At 48.2% G+C, this 13,872-nt stretch overlaps 1 protein-coding gene across 6 annotated transcripts in view; it reads left to right on the plus strand.

Annotated features, from left to right (window-relative positions):
• Window positions 1-13,257, plus strand: part of GGT1 (gamma-glutamyltransferase 1) — a 29,629-nt gene extending 16,372 nt beyond the window's left edge. For all 6 annotated transcript variants that reach the window (XM_088064932.1, XM_088064937.1, XM_088064933.1 and 3 more), the window contains exons 2-13: window positions 2,944-3,105; window positions 3,738-3,865; window positions 4,095-4,184; window positions 5,163-5,355; window positions 6,469-6,626; window positions 7,469-7,618; window positions 8,117-8,253; window positions 9,092-9,279; window positions 10,074-10,201; window positions 10,466-10,578; window positions 11,564-11,677; window positions 12,426-13,257. In XM_088064932.1, the coding sequence (XP_087921058.1) occupies window positions 2,948-3,105; window positions 3,738-3,865; window positions 4,095-4,184; window positions 5,163-5,355; window positions 6,469-6,626; window positions 7,469-7,618; window positions 8,117-8,253; window positions 9,092-9,279; window positions 10,074-10,201; window positions 10,466-10,578; window positions 11,564-11,677; window positions 12,426-12,569 (1,701 nt within the window). In that variant the 5' untranslated portion in view covers window positions 2,944-2,947 and the 3' untranslated portion in view covers window positions 12,570-13,257. The remainder of the gene's footprint in view (window positions 1-2,943; window positions 3,106-3,737; window positions 3,866-4,094; window positions 4,185-5,162; window positions 5,356-6,468; window positions 6,627-7,468; window positions 7,619-8,116; window positions 8,254-9,091; window positions 9,280-10,073; window positions 10,202-10,465; window positions 10,579-11,563; window positions 11,678-12,425) is intronic.
• Window positions 13,258-13,872: the final 615 nt, after the last annotated feature.

Genomic DNA, 13,872 nt, shown 5'->3' on the forward strand with positions numbered 1-13,872 from the left:
CCTGCAGTCCTTTGTCATCCTCTGGTATCCCACTCTTCTCTCCCCACTGCTTTCTGCCTGGTACTTCTCTTCCAATTCTCCTGGCACTTTCCCTGACCATGGGAGATTCCTCATCTCTACAGAATGCCCCAACCCTCTTGGCAGAGATGTCAGACCCTGCATCTCCTGCCTGACACTAACTAGCAACCCCCTGTTGCACTGGGGCACTTTGAATTCAAACCTCGTGTCATGTTTAAATAAGGTTGTGCATGTTGTGACACATCTGAGTACAGCTCAATGGGGCTGCTTGTACAAGCATAACTCTGCTGCTTGCTGGTCCTCCCCCTCTCCTAATGTAAATTAAGGTAATCAAGCTACTTTTTAAATTCTGTGGCTAAGACTGGCTGGTGGACCTTTATAACAGTGAGAAATAATTGTATTGCTTTTAATTGCTTTAGAGCCACTCTCTCCTGGAGACCTTTTGCTGCTGCCAAAGCACTCTGTGACTGAAGCCAAGCTTCCAAGCAGCTGGATTTGGCAGAGATGTGGAGGTTAAAGCCAGCCTCAGCAGACAGTAGCTGGGGAGCCTGCTCAGGTAGTGGCTTGCAGGTGCTGCTCCACCCCTAATAATAAATCATAATGGGGACTTAGGGACAAGGTTCAAACCATTGCTCCAAAAACTCAGCTGTTTCTGCAGTGTGCCTGCCCAGGGCACAAGGAGTATGGAGAGGTGGGTTAGCAGTGGATATTGTTTCTGATTTCTGCACATCAAGCCAAATGCACATTTGGCTCTGCTGTGCCACAGCTGGAAAGGCAATGAGGGCTGTGCTTCCCTCTAGGGTCAGGCCTGGGACGGGCTAAGGAGCTTATGGGAGCTGAGCTGGCAGCAAAGGTGGAGAGGATTATCCTCAGCTGGGTTTGCTCACTGCTGGAGAGGAGAAAGCTGCAGGTCTCGAGCTCATACATCTGCTGCTTGCTGAGCAGGATCAGTCTGACAGATTGCACAGATACACCTTCATTAAGAGCATTCACTTGAGCTGCAGAGGCACAGGCTGGTACAGCACAGGGTCACTATCTCTGCATGGCAGCCTGTGTGTGTTGCTGCCCCGTGTCTTATCCCCACGTCTTATCCTCATGCCTGGCAGGCCAAGAGCTGTACCTGAGTCATATGAAGGATGCCCTTTCCAAGGTCTGTGCACTCAGCAGGCAGCAGGACAGAGCATGGAGCTCTTCTGAGTCTACAGGATGCTCACAGGTGTGATCCCATTCCAGAGAGGAGGTGAGAGCAGAGGCTGAAATTTGCCCTTCTGTCCTGCTGTCAGAGTAACTTGGCTGACGAGGCAGTAACCTCTGCAGGGGCCCAGCAGTGAGACAACCAGCTGTGGAGAAGAGCTGCAGAGCCCCAGCCAGGAGCCCACGGGTTAACTCGGCACTATGGGGCTTGAAGGACAGCCCAGCACAGAGCAGCCTTCAGACCAAACAAAGTACCTTCTGCTGAGCTGGGGCACAGATAAAAGATCCCATGGCATTTCTTGTGAAGCCTGGAGGAGACTGCCAGTGCTGAAGCTGAAATCTCTCTGCCAACAAACAAAACTGTCTTTAAACTCTGAGGCTGTGTGTGAGCTATTGTTGGGGACATAATGGCTTCTCTGTTTCCCTGCACAGTCATTGCTCTGCAAACACACCACTGGTCTCTTTTCAAAGTGGTTGAGTGTAAATTAAATTCTAGAACCTGGAAAGTTTCATCCATTTACTTTTACTACCCTCAGTTGGCATTTGTTTACAGAGCAGCACATACAGTAGATTTACAGCTGCTTTACCTAGATGGAGATGGGCATCTTTAGTGCTTAGACTGAGACTCACAGCTACAGGGCTTGGACAGCAAATGTGTACCTCCTGGTTTAAGCCAGGGCATGAGGCTGGGGGGGCCCTGCTTGCTAATCACCCCCTCTGAGAAAAGTTTTGGTTTGGCTGGCCTGGCCTGTTTCCTCTAGTTAGCTCAGTGCTGGCACACTCACTGCTGCCCAATCCTGTCTGTGCGCTGCTGCAGGGCACTGAGTGCTGCTCTGGCTCTTGGAGTTCACTCTGCCTTGAACTGCTGGGCATCCACAGTGGGGTTTGTGCATCTGTTCTTCACCACAATTCCATGGACTGGCTTCTCTCTGAGGATGGCAGATGCTTTGGTAAGGTAAAGGATATCTTGGCTATTGTGCTGAAGTTGTGGTAAAAACCCAGAGCTGCAGTACAAAGGGGGAAGATGGTCTCTGAAGGCAATACCATACATTTAGGTCTATTTTGCTGGAATGGTCTTGTAATAGAAAAGGAGTCAAAGAGGAGCTGTTCAAGCTGTATTTGCTGAACTGCCTGTCCCACCAAGGTGGCAGTGACTCCATCCACTCCATAGCTCTGCACTCATCCCCGTGTGTACCCGGAGAGCTCCCAGGCATTCTGTGCTCACTCTCAGATGAGCTGCAGCCCTGTGCAGCCCGAGAGCAGCTGAGTGCAGGACTGGGACACATGGAGGCCTGAGCACATGGAAGTGCCTGGCTCGTTGGGAAGCTGCTCTGGCCAAGGGCCCCAGGCAGGAATGGGTGCTCACACTGGGCTGTGCCAGGTAGATTTTTCCAAGGTTGCTTCCTAATGACCTAGATGTGTTTTGCATTGGTCCTTGGCAACCTTCCAGACAGAGACTCCTCCACAGACATGGTGTTTAAAAGCAGATTTTATGAAGTTAATTTTTTAAAAATTTTTTTAAATTTTTTTGTCCTGAAGATGATAGCAGCCATGACTAAGCAATTGTGTTCTGCTCCTTGGATTTCCCTTCTCACCTATGCATCTGGAGGTGGTTCAGTATGTGATGTTTCCTGCCTGCTGAAAGGCAGGTCCTTACCCAGGTGGTAGTTGCTGGTTTGAGGATATGAAAGGAGGTGGCAGCAGGGCTGACAATCCTTTCTCTTTCCACAGGAAGATGAAGACACGCTGTGTGGTGGTGGCAGTGGTGACTGTAGCCCTACTGGGGCTCATCCTGTTCCTGGGGCTGTTCTTTGGGCTGCGCTCAGGGGACACACACACCTACAGGAGAGCGGCCGTGGCCACCGACGCGGGGCCGTGCTCCATCGTTGGAAGGTACCCACTCATTACTCTGACTCTCTTCAGCTCTTGCATGAGACAGAACTGTTGCTTCTCCAATGTTCAGGGCCAATCCTTGCAGTTGCCCAGCATGGATAATCAATCCCTAATCTCCCTGTAGAAAGTGGAGATCCTAATAAACCCCAGGCTTTTCCCATGTTTTACCAGCTTTACTGTTCACAGACAATGTAGCAGGCAAAGATTCCTTGGATCCATGAGCAGTGAGAACAAGAGTTTTCTTTCTAGCTCCTTAAAAAAAATATATATTGATTTATCTTCCAGTTCTAGTCTCAAGTGCTGCAGATTTAAGGCTCCTCAGAAAACTGTCATTTCTTATGACAGTGTAATGAATGTATGTGGAATGTCTGTCCCCACATGTACCCTGCCACATCTCACTGTTTTCAAGCTGTTTGGGATGTGTCTCTAATGAGGGCTGATCTGGTCTGCACACTGACCATTAAGGGTCTCTTCTCTCTGGTGACAGAAGCTCAAAACTTCCTTTTCCTGAGGAACGCATAGACTGGGTGTGGACAAATGTGCCTCAGACAATCTGTCATAGCTGCTCTGACATGCACTGCTCACAGGGAGCTGAGACACTGTCACATGTCACCTTCCCTTCTCCTGCACAGGGACATCCTCAAGCAAGGAGGATCAGCGGTGGACGCTGCGATTGCAGCCCTGCTTTGTGTAGGACTCATGAATGCTCACAGCATGGGCATTGGAGGGGGCCTCTTCTTTACCATCTACAGCAGCACAGGTAAGGGACAGGGCCACACACAGCTGGAACAGTTGGAGAACTTTATCTAAGGCAGGAGATCTATCCTACCTAAGAGAAGGTAAACTACTGATGCTCACAGCCTCTGGGGGAATGTCCTCAAAAAAATTGCCAAGAAACTGGCTCACGTTGATCAGAGTCCTTCAGCAGAGACCATGCCTGTGTGCTGAGTCCAGAGCTAAACATCATCTTCCTTGCTCTGTCATTAAAGGAAAAGTGGAAATCATTAATGCAAGAGAGGTGGCTCCAAAAAGAGCATCGGAGGACATGTTTGGGAACAACACACAGCTCTCTCTGAAAGGTATGGCAAGGACTGCTTCACTGCTTTGGGGGGAACACGTAGCTCCAGCATTTGCTGCTACTGGCAGCAAATTAAGAACATTTCTTATGGTTAGGTTCTTGCCTACCTACAGGATTTCTCACCTAGAAATATCCTCTGACCTGTAGTCACAATTTTCAAACTCTGACCTGACAAAGAAGCTAAAAGCAATGCCGTTTGAACTAGTCAGGAACCCCATCACTTTCTGCTTTTCACTTCATGAAAAATCAGGTGAATGCAAAGCACTGAGTATAACCTGTTCCACATGTGCCATCTTTCTTTTCCACCTCTTTGAATAAATCTTGTTGTGGATCACCTTGGGTTTTGTCAGTTCAGGTGTTCTCCCTAAATTGTTGTGGTGGCTTCAACTAATGGATTGGGGCCTTCAGAGAAGTTTCCTTTCAGGAAAGTTTTTTCTACTAAGAAATAGAAAGAAATACTAACTAGTTCTCTTCATGGTGACTCTTCTAAGCAAGAAAGAACAGCACCTTGGAGGGGGTTTGAGCAGTGTGTTGAACTTCCAGGAGATGCCAGTGAAGACAGGATTGAAGCAAGCTGCAGCATCACTGTGCCATGTGGAATCAATCTGTTCCAGTTGTAGTTATAATGCTGCAACAAAGTTTTTGGCTTAAGTATGTCACAGTCTGTGTCCTCTCACAGTGATAGCTTGTGTTCTGAGCAGCTTTGCTCTGGTACAGAGCCTGCTGAGGGGAAATGACCCTAAAACTGGAGTTATGAGCAAGGGGACAGAGGGGTTTCAGCAGCTCAGAATATGTAGGCACAAATATCAGACCAAATGATTTTGTTAATTCTGTTAATTCTCACAAGCTGAGCTGATCACAGTACACACAAGTCTTGTCTAAAATCAGGGCTGGCAGAGACACCTGCCCTACCTCCTGCTCCATCAACCATTTTCTTTTCTTGCTGTGGAAGACTTAATACATTCCTTTTCTGCTCCAGGAGGACTGTCAATTGCTGTTCCAGGAGAAATCCGTGGCTATGAGCTGGCTCACAAACGTCATGGCAAGCTGGCATGGAAAGACCTGTTTCTGCCCAGTATCAAGCTGGCAAGAGAAGGATTCCCTGTTGGGAAAGGCCTTGCTGCAGCCATCAAATCAAAAGAGGAGGCAATCGAAAGCAATCCCTTGCTGTGGTAGGTAGAGCAGTTGCTGTTCTGTGCAGAGAAATTTGGGGTGGCTGCATCCAATCTGCAAAGTCCCTGTGTTTGTGTACTGCAGTGTCTGTGTGCATCCCCTGCAGTAACCACACTCACTGTGCCTGCTGGTGTCAGTGCTGACACCTAAAGGTGCTAAATCATGGGGAATGTTCAGTGCTGACCTTTAAAGGGGGAGAAATTCTGCTCCTGACGTCCACTTGTCTGAGCAAAGGTGGAATTAGAGTATGTGCTGGGGTTTTGAATGAATGAAAAAGGAATGAAGCTTTTCCTCATGCTGTAAGTGCACCAAGCTGATCTCACATTTGGAGCAATTGCAGAGTCTCCTTGAACATCTCATCTGCTGTCAGGCAGTGGGAATTTGGATCATCCCTTACTCTACAATCAGCCTTCCTCAAGCAGTGCCTCTGACCATCCACTTCTGACAAAGACTTTGAGCATGAAGGGTTTTAACTTTGACTTTTTACAGTTAAACCCTTAGTGTTTATGCCCAGCCCTGCTGGAGATCATGCTTAATTCTCTCATTTCCTTAAAATCTCTACCAGCTGCAGGTTTGTTTCCTATCCAATTGGAAATGTACACCCTGGCCTATCTCCTGCCCTTCCATCTGGCAGGTCCACAGCAGCACAATCATGACCCATCGTGAGGGAGCTAGAGAGGAAACCATCTACCTTAAAGTGATCTAACAAACAGGGACCAAAACACTTCTGGATTTAATGGAAGCTTTGAATCTCATAGCTTAATAGACTGTGCTCTGAACTGAACTGCTGAGTTCAAGGACTGTGGCCCCTCCTGTGTGTCTTGAGGCACTTGTTGGCCCCTTGGGTGTGCAGGGAGAGTGGAGCTGTGGTGAGAATCCCTGCTGCAGGCTCCATTGAGCAAACTGAGCACGTGGAATTGCAGGTCAGAAAACACTGCTCAATTTTATGTCCCAGTGCCAAGATATGAGGACCCTTGGGCCATGGCTCAGGCTGTTTCTCTTCTCTCCAAGAAGCATCTAGCATGAACACTCATGCTGGTTCAGCTGCCACAGATACACTGGGTTTTGATCTTGTCTCTCAAACCTGATCTTCTCAATCTCCTTTCTCTTAGCGAAGTGTTCTGCAAAGGAGGGAAAATTCTGCAAGAGGGCGAAACCATCAAGATGCCCAAACTAGCCAACACCTATGAGACTATAGCCAGTGAAGGAGCAGATGCCTTTTACACAGGAAGCCTGGCAAAGCAGATCATTGCTGACATCCACAATGCAGGTGAGAACCAGGACATCTGTCCCAAGCAGCAGGAGGGACCACACTGCTCAGAGCCCAGGGAGGAGCTGGCGACTTGCAGAAGCCCTGGGAGAGGGGAGCCCTGAAATGCTGCCTCTCAGATCTGTGGGAACAGGACACCCAAAAGCAGCACTTTACCAGATGTGTTTAAAACTCAGAAATGGAGAGCGTTTCCTGTGTATTTCTGTACCACAGAGCCTCCCAAGCTGTGAACAGGCTATTCACAGAGCCTGAATCCAACGAGTTTGTACCTAAAACGTTACATACGTGGTGGTCCTGTGAACTCTGAGCTGTTTGATCTCTCGGTACCACTAGATGGTGGCAGTTTCCTATCCTCACCAGCCAGCACTGGCTAGCTTGGTGAACTTCCTGTGAGTAATTTACTGGCTTTATTTGTGGTGGATAATTACTTACTGCCTTCCCCCTTCAGATAGGAAAGGTGATGGAACACTCAAATTATTCTACCTGTGGGGTGCCACAAAGCATCTGCACCCAAAACTGCACCTTCCTCCTGTAAACAGAATTCTTAAGGACATTTTGTAGCCTGACACTGCTGGTGTCCTTTGTAAAAAAAGATGGATCACTGGAGTTTTGGCTGCTGTTAATCAGCCCAGCTTTGTGCTTAGACTATCTGAGCCTCAGATAGATCTATCAAGGAGTAGATCTCATGGGCACACATCTTTCTTTCTTTCTTTACCTTGGTACTTTTTGGGTTTGTTCATGTTCCCTCCAATCCTTGCTGTGATTCATGGTGATGGAGTATGACCTCCTCTTCCCACCAGAGGTCACATAAACCCACATCTCTAGTTTCTTTCTCTTTCCAGGGGGAATTGTCACGTTGGAAGACTTGCGGGACTACAATGCCACAGTGATTGAGGACCCCATACAGATCAAACTCGGGGACTTCACCCTCTACACACCCAGTGCCCCCCTAAGTGGCCCAGTTCTGGCTCTCATTTTCAACATACTGAAAGGTGAGAGTTCTACAGAGCAGTGCCCCACAGGCAGCACGAGCTGGGACAGCCCCAAAGACATCACCTTTTTTGGGGGAGCAAAGCTTCTCTGATAGCCCTCCAGCAGGTGAGGAGTCTGAGAGCCCAGGAGAGATCGGAAATGCAGAAACATTCCTCTTCTGCTGTAAACTCAGGGATGTTGCCTTCCTGCCTGAAATACAGGTGCAAGAGGAAAAATATTTTCCTGATAGGGGAGTTTCCCTGATACTTGGATGGGTGGAACCTAACATGTACTTGAGGCTTCTTTGGAAAACACCTCTGCAAGTACAAATTCTGCTGGTGACTCCCACAGTGCTCAAAACTACCAGAGCTCCTGAGTTCTCTGTGTGGAGATTGGGACAGTCCAGTGACTGCATCTCTGTAGAGACTGGGCTTCAAGGTTATGCATTTGACACGGGTGCATTAGGAATCCATTGGCCCTGTGCTTTGTGTTCACAGTTGTTTGTCCTATGTTGCCAGGATATAATTTCTCTGCTGCCAGCATCAAAACCGTGGAGGAGAAAGGTCTGACCTACCACCGCATCGTGGAGGCTTTTCGCTTTGCCTACGCCAAGAGGACCTTGCTGGGAGACCCAAGATTTGTCAACATTACAGAGGTACCTGGCAAAAAAAAAGCCTTTTCTTTCTGAAGCACCAAAGTTGACTGGAACATGGCTTAAAGTTTTTGGTGACTCCACCTTTGTCAGGCATGCTCTGTGCCACTTGTTGACAGGCACTGAAACAGCTCTGAGTCAAAAAGTGATGTCCCATGTGGTTCACAGATGAGTTGTGAGGGCTATAAATGGAGGCAACCTTCCTGCTGTAAGGGAAAGCAAACTCCTCAATTCACCAGGAGAGCTGGAGTACATTTAGGTCTAACCCTGCCTGTTTTTATAGTGTTTGAAGCCTTATTCAGTATATTCCCAGCGTACTTGTGGCTCTCTAACCAGAGTCCTGCCTGTAGTAAAATGGAGCAACAGATGGGAAGGGGTGAGACTGCTTGTCCCAACTTTGTTCTTTGTGCTGTACTTCTGTGCCTGCAAAAGCAGCAGACTCTGAGCCCAGCCCAGCTTGATGAATACAAATTTTCAACTTACAGAGCTCTGGTCAGACCTTGCCTTGTCCTTGTCCTCTCAATCCAATCCCATTCCTCTTGTTCCTGAGGCAAGTGTAGCCCTGCTTGCCTCACAGCAGAGTGGAGGCAGCTTTCCATAGCACTGCAATAATGGATGCTGATCAACTTCAACTCAAAGGGGTGACTGTAACAGCTGCTCCTATGACAGCATAAAATCATCTTTTGGTACAATGTCCATCTTCTAAGAAGGAAGGCTCCTGGGGAAAACTGTAGCCTCACTGCTGGGATTTGCCACTGTTCTGTGGTCTGAAGTATTGGATATCAGCCTCATAACCACGTGTCTCAATCTGCTGAGTAACTACACTGGATTTCTCTGACAGGCAATCAGAAACATGACATCCGAGTTCTTTGCGGATAGTCTCCGGAGGAAAATCACAGACAACACCTCCCATCCGGTTGACTACTACGAGCCCGTGTATTACACTGGAGACAATGCCGGTACATCCCACATCTCCATTGTGGCTGATGATGGCAGTGCTGTGTCCGCCACCAGCACCATCAACCAATAGTATGAGCTCAGACATTCCTTCCCTGTAGGCCTTTGCCATCTTCCTAGTGCTGGTTCTGGGGTTGGTGTCAAACACCACTGAGCTGTCACCTCTGGGGCGGGGTAGGGGTCAGCAGTGCTGGTGATGGGAACTTCTGCTGAGCTTGCAGGTCAGTGCTCAACACTGAGGCCTCGTGCTTGTGTCAGAGGACAAGATGTGTCCTCTGTCATGTTGAACTCCACCACAACATTCACTGCATCTGGATCTTCTCATAAGCAGAGCTATTGCTGCTGGTTCTGATTTCCCAGGCTTTTGGAAGGAATTTGAGCTAATACAGCTGGCCTGGAAGTGCAGTGTTTGGCTGTGAGTGCTGTCAGAAAGAGCTGTGTTTGCACACGTGGCCTGGAGCCAGGGCATGAAGCTTATTGTTATCCACAGATGTGTCCAGCTTGACACATCTAAGCAAGCCCCCAGTCATTCCCAAGTGTGCTGGCCTTTGAGCTGTGCTGCCTCTGAATGGAGTGCAGTACTGCCCACCTGGAAAGGGCAGTATTTGTACTGAGGTGCTGTGTTGGTTCTCCTCTCAGGGGAGCTGTAGGAAGGGCTCTGAGCTGCCTTTCCTCTGTGTGTAGCTGTGTACTCACTGTATTAACTGATTCCTTCCCCCTAGGGGTGACACAAAGTCCTTTACAATGGGAGGGAGTAGAGTGCTACTCCAATCAAATCCCAGGTTTCACATTGCAGTAAATTCAGCTGAAGCTCTTCCTAGATTTGCTGTGGTCTTGGCCTGACTTTGACAATTCGTTTCCTCCAGCTTTGGCTCTGATGTACGATCCAACGTGAGTGGAATCATATTTAATGATGAAATGGATGACTTCAGCTCACCTTACATAATCAATGGATTTGGGATCCCTCCTTCTCCAGCAAATTTCATAGCTCCAGGTAGCTATAAAGTACCTTCCTGGCTCAATCTCTTGGCTGCGTTGTGCATGCTCACACTGCAGCATCTGTGCCATGGGACACAGGTCTGGGAGTCAAGAGGAGATGGGTTCAGGGGGTGGTGGGATCCCCAAGGACTGAGCAGGACAGGAGCTGAGACAGGAGGGTGGATACTGAGGCTCTGGGTTTAGATATGGAGCAAGAGCTGGAAGTTTTGAGCTGCAGGTAGAAAGCTGAGCCTCTGTGTTGCATCTGTGTCCCCAACAGGTAAGCAGCCAATGTCCTCTATGTGCCCCTCCATTCTGGTGGATAAAATGAAAAAGGTGAGGATGGTGGTCGGTGCTTCTGGAGGAACGAAAATAACTACAGCAACAGCACTGGTATGTGATGGTGTGGGCAAATGGGGGACAGCACGAGGTAAAATGGGAGATGCAGCATTTGGGGGAACTCCCCATCTGCACCTGTGACAGGATTATGGCTGTGGCTCCCTGCTGGGGGCCAGGGGCTTGGAAAGGAGGCTCCTGCCTGGCATTCTGAGGGCCAGACCTCCAACATCAGCTCCTGCCAGGGCTACAAAAGGTCTGTTATTAAATTGCCTCCTTTAGTGCTGTTTTCTCTGGAAAGTTGCTCTTACCACTTGCACCAGATTTGCTTTGAGTTCTGTTTTCTGGATCTCCATGAGCCTATTTACCTAGTTTATAGTTGTTCCTATTCAACATCCCAAACTTTGGATCAAAGTCACACAGAGAAGCTAAATAAGAACTCAGCTCAGGCACAGTGTCAGGCCTGACAGGCAGGGCCTCTGTGAGCTCCCATGGCAGCCACTCAAACCATCCAGCAGTGACTGTCCCCTGTGTCAGCAGCAGCAGGCTGGATCTGCCTTTTTGGCTGAGGTAGAGGAGATGTCTGTAAAAACCACTACAAGCAACTTCCTAAACCCTGGACTCTGAGTGTTCTCACTTCCCAGCAGCTCCAGCCTGCAGTTCAGTCTGTAAGATAAGCCAGGCCTAAGGGAACTGGTTGTACAATAGCAGGAAGCTGTAGGTGTGTTTGTTAAGGTGACTGTTGTGTGCTTAGTTACAGCAGCATAAATCCATCCACCACAGCTTAGGGATCTGATCCTTCTGCTGTGTTAATTTTAGTCACTCATGGTTCCTTTGTGTGGGAATCCTCCTAAGCATATCCAAGCTGCAATGTACCTGTGTTTTGCTCAGCCAAGAGAAGAACTACTGAAAGCCATGTAAACCAGAAATGCCTTTTGTGTCCTCTGGTGAATATTCTTGAGGCACCTCTGTCTGTGTGGCTTTAAGGGTCAGACTTCTTTGAAGACAAGTAATTTACATTAAGGCTTTTTGCTTCTCACAGACAATCATGAATTCCATCTGGTTTGGTTATGATGTGAAGAAAGCAGTGGAGGAGCCCAGAATTCACGATCAGCTGTTTCCCAATATCACAGAGCTTGAGCAGCAAATAGAGGAGGTTGGTTTCACTAGAGCCATACATGAGCTTGTATGGGCTGGGTTCCTAGTGCTGGGAAGGCAAGCACTGTGGAAAATCATCAGGTTTGGCCAAATGTTCCTAGGTGAGCAGTAGAAAAGCTGGTACTGGTCTAGTGCTGGGTCACAATAAGCTGTTCAAAGTGTACCTTTAGTCTCAGTCACACAGGTGTGAAGCCGGTGCATTGAAGAGTGACTTGTATCTGAAACTGAGCATCTGCTTGCAGTGATGTTAGGCACAAAGGACTTGCAAAACAGCAAAACTCATCAGGGCCCAGACCATCCAGCAGTCTAAATCCAGTCAGTCTCAGGGAATTCTTGTCCTGTTGTGTAACCTCACAATGAGTCTGGAAGGTCTGGCCCAGAGCTAGCAAGGGGAGATGCCCAGAGGGACCTGGCAACAGACTTGAAAATAAATTCACGTTAGAAATGTCAGCACTACAAGTCCTGTGTTTTCCACCACTGCCAAACAGGATCCATCGGTCCTGGCTGTTAATGTGTGAATATCTGTGACCAAAAATAGTATTGGTAACCCACACTGAGCACCACAAATATCAAACCTTCTGAATTCCACTTCTTCAAAAGTAGGGCATCCCAGAAAGCAAAGGGAAGAGGAGGAACAACATGCAGATTTAGCCCTGTGTGACACAGGCTCCGAACCTGGGTGGTTATGGGAGGTGCAGCAGGTGCAGTTTCCCTCTGTGCTGTGCTCACCCAGTTGTGCATTGCAGGGCATAGAGCAGCAGCTGAAGAAGAGGAAGCACGACACAGCGCGTGTGAGCGGCGGCGCGGTGGTGCAGGCCATCCTCAGAACGGAGCGCGGATGGGCTGCGGCCTCTGACTCACGGAAAGGGGGCTTCCCTGCAGGCTACTGACCTGGCTCAGCTCCTTCTTTCAGTGGTCTAGTGACACCAAGGTGTGTTTGGGGGGAAGATCCTTTAGATCTGCAACTCAGGGACTTCTCACAGGAAAGAGAACACATTTACCTGTGATTCTGTCGATGGAACTGGGACAGTTCTCTACAGCCATGACCGAAGTGCCTCATGCCACAGCCGTCTGCTAAGACAGGCATGTCCACCAGGACGTGCAGTACTTACTTGAAGAGTCTGTTCTGCCTTGAAGAGTTTGTTCCCTGCCTCCTCTCCATCCCCTGAACACAGATTGGGTGCCCAGTTTCTGCAGAAGGTCCAGCTCACTCAAGCTGCAGGAAGTGTTTCTCCTGCACGGTGTCAGCTACCAGGAATGTCCCTGTCACTGCTAGAGAAGATATTTGTTTCCTGTTGAGTAGGTGGGAGTTTCAGGACTCTGGGACTGGGTTTTCTAAGTTACAAACTAATAGGTCTGTGCCATAGCAGGAAGCACAGCTCTATACTGGGCTAAGCCAAACTCACCACTCTTAACAAAAGATGTTTCTGCATTTCACCCAGTTGATTTTTGGAGATGAGTGTGGAAATGGGGAAATGGCTTCAAACTTTTTTATATTTCTGTTGAGAAGGTCTAAAGGGAAGATGCTACCTGTAAAACTCTGAGCACAACTAAAATAAATAAATATGGAGTCACACATTTTCCTTGCCTGCACAGTTGCTGCAAAAAGGGATGGTGAGAGTCTGTGTGAAAGAAGCTCTTCTGAGATTTTTGTCTTTTCTTCACTGCTTTGATGAAGTCATGAGTAAACAATAATAGTTACATATCCAAAACAAGGTTGTTTTTCTCCACTTTGCTTTTTATTACATCGTACTGCTGGCCTGAAATATTAGAGGCTGGGGAAATGAAGCTTCTGAAAAAGGGCAGGCTGCAGCTACTCTTGTTTAAAGGTAAGTTACTATTTACCAGACTGTTAATGAGCTCTCAAAAATCCCTGTCTGATAAGGAGCAGCTGAGAGTGTTTGTACCTGCATGAGGGGGTTTGGTGTTCACCTACCACCACAGACCAATGCACCACATCACACAAACTTAGCCCAAGATCAAAACCAAATGCTCCAGGATGTTGTCACACTCTAGTGGTCTTTTTGAAATCCTTGTTACACAAGTGGCAGTAAGTTAACTCATCTATTTGGCTTGTTGAAACATCCTGTCAGTTTGTGAGAACCTTAAAATACAGAAGAGAAAATGAAAGGCTGAAGTTTTAGGCATCATGCAGCCTCTTTCCTGTAAGTGGCTGGAGTCAAGAAGAGCCCA

The sequence above is a fragment of the Pseudopodoces humilis genome, chromosome 20 (assembly GCF_049639895.1).
Source record: "Pseudopodoces humilis isolate 2021_Gansu_Grassland_sample_001 chromosome 20, ASM4963989v1, whole genome shotgun sequence".
Classification (NCBI taxonomy): domain Eukaryota; kingdom Metazoa; phylum Chordata; class Aves; order Passeriformes; family Paridae; genus Pseudopodoces; species Pseudopodoces humilis.